Below are 10,591 nucleotides of genomic sequence, written 5' to 3' on the forward strand. Positions count from 1 at the left end.
GAGTTCTCGATCCTGTTCTGTTTGACAACAAAGGATTTACTTGCATAACCAAATATCTGAGAATGTTGGAGAATGCTTCTGCATACTGTGATTTTCTCTTTATAGTTCAGAACAATGGACACCACCAGCAAGACAACTCAGTACAAGTAGTTCTATGGCATCTTGGCTTTGTGAGGTACTAGTATAACACGAGACATGAAAACTCGTCACATTGAGGACGAGTTAGGTGATACGCTTGTGGTCATGAGATGACAGTCATCTGTGATCGACAAAGAAAAGAATGTGATATAGGCACCTTGAAGTTATATTGAGCGTGCATGCGAAACCGTATCTGTAACCACTCGACCACGGGTCATCCACGGAAATGGTAAGACAAAAAAACAACAACAATGTATAGATATAACGGGGGGAAAGTCAATGCCCACTCAACTAACGTGGCCGTGTGAACATCTATTGCATTGCTAGACGGAAAAGCGGCCTTGTAACGACTGAGGTCGCTATGCCATTTCTGGCAACTTGGGAAAAATACGTCCCGCAGACATAAAACCTATAATCGGCTGGTTTTGATACCTTGCCTTTAATCACAATTTTCAGTGTAATGACGTCATCAAATTACAAAACAATGACATGGTCTTGAAAGAAAATTGTTCAAAGTACAACACCTCAGTCGTCGTCATTACATACTATGATCGGTTTGACAAAGTCAACCTGCAAAATGTTGCTGCAGTCGAAGCAATGTGGTCTCCAACACACAAAAAAGAGGGATATGGCGTGTGTGTGTGTCTGTGTGTGTGTATAGGTGCGTTTATATACGAACGTGATTTCTACATGGACGAATATGTAATACAAAATTGAAGAAAAAAAAAACAGTAAAGTAGCTAATTATTTTGTTTCGTGATCTTGTGGGGTTCGAACCCGCAACCTCACGTCTCTGAGACGTCGCCTTTAACCACTCGGCGACACGTCTCGACGGGAAAATATGGGGAACGTTATGGACTTGAAAGACAGTTGTTCAATATATAACACATTCATCGTACGTTGTCAGTTTGCTATTGACATGACGATCTATCATTTGAATATGAGGCAGGCATTAGTACCTGTATGAAATTATTATAGGCATGGTTATCAAATTGCCCTAAAATATCCTTATAATTGCCTTATTTTTACACACAGTTACGCTATCCCTTTAAACTCGTCACAGTTTAATCAGAATCATTAACATCATACATTAGTACCATATTCAGTTCCATAGCTGATCACGTTTGCTAATCAATTAAGAGTAATTGTCTAGCATGTGTCATATGGCCAACCTGTATACACACGTATATACACACACACAATGCTAAATGTATGTATCAAACATCTGTAACACAGCTTTGAACTAACTATAGGAATTATCGCTGCACTTATCATCCATACTTTTTATCACTATCTGAAACTCCACAAAAACCACTAATTGACAAATAATCATCAATACAGAAGACTGAATACCTTTTTTACAATGTATAGCTTGTTACATGTATAAATCAGCACAAAGTAACCACGACTACATTGTGTTACTGAATTAATATGAACAAATTTCATGTTGTGACAGTATACTATATCAGTTTGAAAAGCCCAACCTGCAAAACTATAATTTTGCAGCAGTCGAAGTAATGCAGTCTCCAACGCAAAACAAAGGTATACTGTGTGAGTGTGTGCGTATAGGTGTGTTTACATGCAAACGTGATTTCTACATGGACGAAGGTGTAGTACTCTATTGAAGAAAAAAAGTAAAAAAAATATATTATTTTCTTTCGTGCTCTTGTGAGGATCGAACCCGTACGTGTGCAACCTCACGTTTCTAAGACGACGCCTCTAACCACTCGACCATACGTCTCGACGAGAAAATTAGAGGAACGTAAGCTTATGTACGTGAAAGATGAATCAGGAATCGTTTGGTCCGCATTCCATTCTCATTTTCAGTTTTAAATTGCAAAATTGTCAACCTCATGAGGAGATTTCAAAGAATAAAATGCATGATTACTGCAGCTTATTGTCACAGCTACAACATAAATAAGTTTCAGAGGAAATGAAGCCAAATCAGCTGAGATAAAGGTGCTTAAACGTTGTCAAGTCAATGCATGGTTTCTAAAAAAATCACCTCCCATAGACATAACACGTAAACTTGTCCGATTTTGCGTCTTTACCTTTAAACACAATTTAAAGCATGATGACGTCATCAAATTTCAAAACCATGACATGGACTTGAAAGGCAAATGTTCAAAGTACAACATATCTGAATTTGGGATAATATTGAGCTTAAACAACAGAGATACGAGCAAATGAATGTCAGAAACAGTACCTCAAAAAAATTAATTCCACTTTTTTGATTTCAGATGACGATATGATGACGTCATAATGTAATTATGGAAATAATGATACTTGAAACGTCATGTCCAATTTATATGCTTTTGTAATATGCAATAAAAACATAGGGTCACCTGACGTTTTAAAGAGCTATGGCGAAATAAACAAAGACATGTTTTTTCACTATATTTGCACATAGACGCGCACGCGAAATTTGAACTTTGACGCAAGTGCATTGCTTTGTTATTTGTAGGAATCGATTAGAAATCAATGGATATTGTTGCTCAAAGTATCAGGAATCCAAATCTGTCAAAAAAAGTGTATTTTCATGTTGCTGACGCGCTGTGCGCGCGAAAATGCGCGGACGGACGCGCACGCGCAAAATTGTTTGAAACGCATAAAATTGTCTGAAACTTCGAGATTTCCCATTGGAAAGTTGTTTTGAGCCTTTTAAAATTTTGACGCGCGCTTACGCGCACTTAATGATGTCCTAGGTAATTAGCATCAAAAGAAGTAAGATAGAACGTGACCTGAACTTTATGTCCACAAAAAATGATACAGAAATGACCTTTAGTTATGAAGTTATGATCGATCATGTAACATGGTCCAAAAATCACAAAATGGCGCCTAGACGACGTCATAGATATGTTACTGTCATGAAAACCTTATTGTGGCTAGATATTGTCATGAGACATGTTCCCTGAAAATGTCATGTTATTCCGTAATGTCATTCTTGAGATATTGATGACACAAAATTGTCCAGAAAGAAAGAAGAATAAAAAGAAATAAAGAGAGATTTTGACAATCACAATAGGTGATACGCTGATAGCGTATCACCTAATTATTGCCAAACCATCGAACTCGATAAGAGTTCTTCGTCTTCAGTTTATGATCCCATCCACGTGACTGCATCTTCAACCTATTTATACAATACCAAGTAGAGCATTAAAACTGTATACATTCACGGTGGAGGGAACGGATAACCCCCCCCCCCTCCCTCCTGCACACAAGAAAGCTTCAGCACTTCTTTTTTTTTTAATCGACATTGAACTAATTTGGGCATACTTTTGGTGGAATATTTGAAAAACTCCATTAAACATGAGAATATTAAATATTCAGGGGAAATGTAAAATGGGTAAATCGTGATACATCTGTCACCTCTTGTTCCGCCTGCGGTCGTCACTATTATACTAATTCTTTAGAAGGTATTGGAAAGCGCTCACGGGTAATTACAAGATAGAAAGGCAATGAATGGAGTGGTTATCTTGGTATTCTCACAATAAGACTACGAGAAACGTAATTAACAAATAGAAAAATAAGTTAATTTCTATTATGGCTTCGTGATTTTTTTCTTACTGATCAATTTTTTCTCAGTCGTTTCACTTTCTCATTACGAAATAATTTGACGTATGTAAGCGTCATGAGGAGGGTAAAAAACATGCATCGCAAAAAAAAAAAAACCCGAAGCAATACAACATTAGTGTTTACAGAAAAAATGTAAACACAATCTGTCTGGAAACGAAAATGAAAGTAGTCCACCACGACATTAGCGCAAGTGTAGACATTAAACTGGGGTAAAGAAGAAGAAGAGGAAGAAGAAGAAGAAGAAGAAGAAGAAGAAGAAGAAGAGGAAGAAAAAAGACCAAGAGAAATAAGGCAAAATTTACTTTGCAGAAAAATTGCTGGGCCTGTAAAACTTGCTCATCATGTTATCTGAGATGAATCCAAAGAAGCAATGCTATTGACTTCTTTTCCCTGGTTGACTCTGGATCGAAATTTGTCCTTTTGCAGGAATTGAACTCTGATTAATTGTGACTGAAGCTTTGGGAGTTTAATTCACAAGCCTCTGCTCTGTAAAGTTGATCTTACTGACAAAGATGCTCAAAATGGGCTGGGTTTAAGAGTTTTAACTGTCAGTGTTACCAATGATCCATGACAAGTGAGGAACACCGAGCTACTCAATTTCGGCTGCCTTCGCCGACACCGTGGGCCCAACTCGATATACCAGAGGACTGTTTCATGAAAGTTGTCGACCCTGACAAGTTGTCAGTCTCCGACAATTTCAGTAAAATCCTTGGTTTTGATTGGCTGTGTAGCTCTACTCACTGGCTGTTACTATGGTAACTGTCGGACACTGACATCTTGTCGGGGCTGACAACTTTCATAAAACGGTCAGCTGATTGCACGGCGACTCAGTGCACCTTCTACCACGAGCACCCTCTACGGCAACAAACAGTAAAGTCCCGGTCCCGAGAAAAGCGGGCGATCATCCTGTTATCGGATCACGCGTTACGTCAGCGAGTGCCCTGTACAGCTGCAAGCTGTGCTGTCTACTTGTGGTCGATTAGTTGTCTAAATTCCACGTGTGTCTGGAGTAGCTTTAACTTTCACAATGCCTATCCTACAAGTTTTCACAAACGTCAAGGACGCCGATATTCCCCAAGATTGGTCATGCAATCTGTCATCAGAGCTCGCAAAACAACTTGGAAAACCAGAAAAGGTAGCTATGTTGTCGTAAAGTGTCCCACATATTTACATCTGTGTTACCTATGGATACCTATGGATACCTATGCTATGGAAGATTCTGAACGCAGGCTGAGCCTTTGTATTCAGATCCAGGTTTAGTCCTTGAGATGAGCTGGGTTATGGCCAGGTGGAGTGGCTTCGAACTTAAATTTTATGAGTTCATTGTCCCAGAATTTGTCCAAACCAAATTCAAAACTGACTGAAGACACTGGGTGTACGTGCATCTAAATGTATTACATTTCTTGGAAAACTATTCGGATTCCATGGTTTCCTGATAAGCATGCAAAATGAGTTTCTTCTCGTAGTGGTATGTGTTGCGCAAATCACGCCTACTACATTGTAAATTGTACATTTGTATTCGTCGTAAATAACTGCTAGTGCCATGACTTGTCTGTGCTGTACTCGGCTGACAGTCGGCTCAGTGGTAACGTGGTCCAAGTGACACTGAACTATGCCTCAGCTCCAACGACATGTCATCACGTGTAATGAGGCCTTGAGACTTCTGACGATGCTATGATGAACTAAACGGTTTATAAACCTTAATTCCTTAATTCTAAGTATCTTCGTGAGACATATCTTCTGGCGTCTCGACTGAAATTTCATCAAGTGAAGTGTGTGGCAAGAAATTAATGTCACTAATCAGGTCATATAACAAGTTGAACAGACAGATCATTTATTTTGTCAAATAAGGTTTGACTGTAGGATGGAAATTGCACAGTTGTCAGGGCTTGTTTTTTGATATAAGCAGGTAAAATTTTCTTTGTGTACAAATGCTATTCAACCATTCAGATATGGTAGATTGCATTGTATCACAGTTGATTTATCAATGTAATAAAAAGTAAGAAACATGTGGAAAGAACAGAACTGTCTTTGACTTTGTGATTTTTGAAGATGCCCATTTCCTAATGTGTGTGAGTGCCTTGTAGGCCCCATATCTAGCATACTTTTACTTTACTTGATATAACAGCATTTCCCCTCCCTCACCAAGAGAAATGTAGGACAGAGATTAGCTTTGAAGAGTCATTGTAAACAATGTAAACCAGCTTTGAGTAGACATATGTTTACTTATTCAGATATGATAGATTGTATTGTATCACAGTTGATTTATCAATGTAACAAAAAGTAAGAAACATGTGGAAAGAACAAAACATTTACTTGTCTTTGACTTTGTGATTATTGAAGATGCCCATTTCCTAATGTGTGTTAGTGTCTTGTAGACCCCATATCATATCTAGCATACTTTTACTTTACTTGATATAACAGCATTTCCCCTCCCTCACCAAGAGAAATGTAGGACAGAGATTAGCGTTGAAGAGTCATGGTAAAGCCTTATTCCAATTTCAACCAGCCTTGAGTAGACATATGTTTGAGCTCAAAATGAGCAACTTATGATGATTTTAGACACATTTTGGTATTGATAAAGCCACAAAGGAGAGCTCGATAATATTGATTTTTACTATGATGTACTGTATGTACCAGCTTTTCCTAGTAATATCAATATAATTTATGATGTCTTAAAGGTACAGATAGTTGGGAACAACACATTTTTTTTTTCTCACCCTACAACCATTCTGAAGAAGTATGTGTCATCATCATCATCTTCAGGTTTTGATCCAGGTTTGTTTAACTGATAATGGGGATGGCTGGATTTACCTCTTTTTAACAGTAGCAGGTTGCTCTCCCACAAAAAAAAAATAAATAAATAACAAAAAAATCTTGCATTTTGTTTTCTTTGATTTCCAATAAATGGTATTGATAATGATGTGCTATTGTCACATGTGTGTAATGTTACCTCAAAGTTAAAAAAAATAATAAATTTACTGGTAATGGTGCACTAATGAGTTCCCATTCTATAATTTGTTTCCTCCTAGTTCGTCTGCATTAGTGTGGTCCCAAACCAGACGATAATGTTCGGAGGGTCCAGTGATCCATGTGCAATGGTGAACGTGACATCTATTGGAAAACTGGGACTTGAGGAAAACAAGAATCTAACCAAAGTCATCACAGCTGCGATGGCAAAGATGAACGTTGCAGCAGACAGGTAAAACCTCAGCAAAATTTATCTCATACCATCCAACCCAAACATAACATACATTTTTTGCACAATCAGAATGATATGTTTATATAATGCTTGATATATATGATAATAATAATAGTCTGTAGGCAAATTGAGCACTCTACAGAGTGGATTTGATGCAATATATAAGTCACTGTATGTCATTATGATAATTCATAATTCATGATACCATGTGTGAAGAGCACATCTAACAAAAGATATCTTTGATATGTTTATCAGAAAAAATATCTGACCATTTGAACATCAAACAAGCGCTGCATTCTGTGGACACATTGAAATTACAGCAATGAGAGACTTGGTGGAGTTATTAGAGTGTTCAGATATATTTTGTGCGTGAACAATTATGGACTAATTTCATTTTTTTCACATCAAGTAGTTTTTGTCGAGCCCACCGGAGGTGCGGGGAGACTAAGGGATCGCCTGCGGCGTCTGTCCGTCCGTCATCCATCCGTCCGTCGTCTGTCCGTAACGCTGCAAAAACTTCAATAACTCTTTACGCTGGGCTTCAATTGCGATCAAACTTCTAGGGAAGAGGGGTCATACAGAGTTTCACATTTTACCATATATAAAGGTCACCTCAAGGTCAAAGCTCACAGGCAGGGGTCAATGAACTTTAGGGCCCAATGTTCAGTTTTTATGGTGCGTTTCTATTATGGGTCATAACTTTTGATTCATAACTCCATTTGTGACCAAAATTGGATGTTAGATGTCCCTTGGGGAGTGGATGGTCACCACAAGGTCAATGGTCACAAGCATGGGTCAACAAACTTTTAGAGCCCAATGTTAAGTTTTTATGGCGCGTTTCTATCATGGGTCATAACTTTTGATCCATAGGTCCGTTTGTGACCAAACTTGGATGGTAGATGTCCCTTGGGGAGTCGATGGTCACCACAAGGTCAAAGGTCACAGGCAGGGGTCAACAAACTTTAAGGGCCCAATTTTAAGTTTTTATGGCACGTTTCTTTTTTGCCATAAATTTTTACCCTTTTATATCTCTTTTTATCTATTATATCCCATTCGCGTACAATTTCTTGTACGTGAATGGGCGAGACACATTATGGCACTTGCCTTGTCTTCAGCATGGATTTGTTGTTCAGACTGAAAGGAGTTAAAATGGGCAGTGATTTGACTCAGTTGGTAGTGCATCTGCCTCCCAATCCAGATGAATCAGGTTAGATCTTGAGTCTAGCCAAGCATCTTGGCGGTAATCATGCCTCTGACAAGAGGCCAAACACTCTAGCCGTGGGATACAGTGTAGGACGTTACTTATGGAGGTCCCATGTGTGAGAGAGTCACAACCCTCACACATGAAAGATCCCACTCCATTCATTTTCTCAGTAAAGAGCAGGGTGTTAACCTGGTGAAGTGACCCACCTACTTACCCACACACTAATCTCTGTGATAGGCTGCATAATTATATCCTTTTGAAGATTAAAAAGAAGAAAACAAGAAATATCCCTGCAAATGATGGAGAGCATCACCTTTTACATTAATTGTCCAATTACAAAACAGAAGGAAACTGTGTACTAGGTCATAATTAGCATAACATGCTCAGGTCGACTACTTGGAGGTTCTTTTGACATTCTTCTTTCTTCTTTTTGTTTTGTTGCAATATGGAAAAATAATGATAAAGATGTACTGTACTGTATGTAACCATTTAGCCACCATGGTATCTGATTTAAAGAAAATGAAGTAAGCAAGCACACAGCCACTCTTTGTTGATAAAGAAAGTGTTGTCATACCAATCATACCATTTTATGAAAAAGACATTTGTGTTGACATAGCCAGCTGCATGTCATAAGAAGTTAAAGGTAGGGGATACCTTTTACAGACCTCCCAAAATGCAGCAAAACATTGAATATGAACCTCAGGGGACTTGCTTAGGCCACTGCTTAGAAATTTGGAAGTCAACAGTTATCTAAAATTTGAATAATGCACAAAACTCAACTACTCAGTAGTTCTGTGTGTCAGCCACACTTACGCCTTTTTGTTGCATTCTTCTGTATTTGTGATCTATAAACACAAATCTAAAAGTACAAGAGCTGATGTAATAACATATAGAGTGTGTGGTAAGAATGTATATAGAAATGTTTGTAAGTGTTGATGAACTTTCTTCACAAAATATACATGATGGACACACATGCAGTACATGGGTCTGCAAAGGTAGCCTAGTAATGTACTGGAATTTACGGTGAGCCCCGAAAACAATTCAATTCAAAATCTAACCGTCAAAAAAATGTACTAAATGTTACCTTCCACTTTCAATACTTTATGGGAGTTTCTAAAATGATATTCTCTTCAACATACCACTATTTATACAACTCTTCATTTAAGGCGTGCAAATGGGATTCCCTACCTTTAAACTGTAGCACTGTAGAAAGTTCTAACTGAACACATTAACCCCCCCCCCCCCTTCAAAAAGGGTGAAGTGTCTTGTTTTCAGGCTAATGAAAACAGAAAGATAATCCTACAGTAATAGGCACATAAAAGTTGTGAATTTTACTGTGAATATTGTAATTATGTCTTAATTATCCTGACCATTTTTTTGTTATTGTTGAAGATACTGCCATGTGCTGTCACTCTTTCTACCACAGAATGTATGTGCTCTTCAGAGACATAGCTCGTCAAGATGTTGGCTGGAACAACACAACTTTCGCAAGCTAGGATGGAGCATCATGTCATCTGCTTCAGAAAAGGAAAATCTCCAGTCAAACAGTGAAAAGAGCTTCTAGCTTCCTAATTTCTAATATTTAGATCTAGGAGATTATTTTCCCTGCCTGGTGAGTTTGTGAAAGAAACTGTTGCGTTGAGTATGGTTAACTGTTCAAAGCATTTTTCTGGAAAATCTGAAATGTGCCTATCAAAACTCAGAATTTACAGTCGTCTGAAAACTGAGCAGTTTCCTTATAAAGTCCGACCTTGCCTATCCGGACATATAAGAACTGGCGCTAATCCGGATAAGGGCTTTAGCCGGATATGGGGGACTAAATGTTTAATACATACAGATGCCGAAGAACAATCGCCTGTACCGTGCATGATTTAATGAAAAGTTTTCTGTCCATGTTCTTGCGATGATATGGGGGTAGAATGTCTGAAGGCATGTTATGTAGATGAAAATTAGATGTGAATATATGTTAATTATGGTGAGAATAATATGTAATTCGTGTGAATTTGTGTAGAAATTCTGTTTGAGTTTGAAATCCCTTTTTCCCTGTAATCATTAGATTGAAAAATAAAAAAACATGCCGATACCGCGTCTGGATAATAGAGAGATCCCGATAAAAGGAGGCCGGTTAGGAGAGGTCGGACTGTAGTCAGTTTTGTAATTGGCTTTTTTTTTTCCACATTTGGTTGAGTCATATTATGGACGCTTACACTTTACATTACTTGATGTTTATTTTCACAGTCCAGCAGAGTCTGTATGAGTTGTGGTACTACCATACAAACATTCTACAGGCTCTCTTGTCGTGGTATGTTCCCACCACATGATTGGTCTGTCTTGTGCTGTTCAGCCTACAGAAACCTTATGTTGAGGAAAAGACCTTTTCATGTTTAACCTATTGCGGATTTTATAACACGCATTTCCCATAGACACCTGCCTAAGTATACTCGGGACTTGTCCTCCATGGGTTAAATGTA

At 38.2% G+C, this 10,591-nt stretch overlaps 1 protein-coding gene across 1 annotated transcript; it reads left to right on the forward strand.

The window, feature by feature from the left end:
• Positions 1-4,733: 4,733 nt before the first annotated feature.
• LOC139711754 (macrophage migration inhibitory factor-like) lies at positions 4,734-9,677 on the forward strand. Its single transcript, XM_071623612.1, has 3 exons — positions 4,734-4,849; positions 6,747-6,916; positions 9,547-9,677. Exons 1-3 carry the CDS (start codon positions 4,742-4,744, stop codon positions 9,614-9,616), a joined length of 348 nt encoding a protein of 115 aa, XP_071479713.1. The 5' UTR covers positions 4,734-4,741; the 3' UTR covers positions 9,617-9,677.
• Positions 9,678-10,591: the final 914 nt, after the last annotated feature.

The sequence above is a fragment of the Diadema antillarum genome, unplaced genomic scaffold (assembly GCF_040938485.1).
Source record: "Diadema antillarum isolate AM-2024a unplaced genomic scaffold, OU_Dant_1.0 scf00000040, whole genome shotgun sequence".
Classification (NCBI taxonomy): domain Eukaryota; kingdom Metazoa; phylum Echinodermata; class Echinoidea; order Diadematoida; family Diadematidae; genus Diadema; species Diadema antillarum.

Bases quoted from the DNA above. Each gene is read 5' to 3' on its own strand.
- LOC139711754 (XM_071623612.1), top strand. From the start codon at position 4,742: ATGCCTATCCTACAAGTTTTCACAAACGTCAAGGACGCCGATATTCCC. The intron at 4,850-6,746 runs GTAGCTATGTTG...GTTTCCTCCTAG, and splicing joins AACTTGGAAAACCAGAAAAG to TTCGTCTGCATTAGTGTGGT. The intron at 6,917-9,546 runs GTAAAACCTCAG...TTTCTACCACAG, and splicing joins ATGAACGTTGCAGCAGACAG to AATGTATGTGCTCTTCAGAG.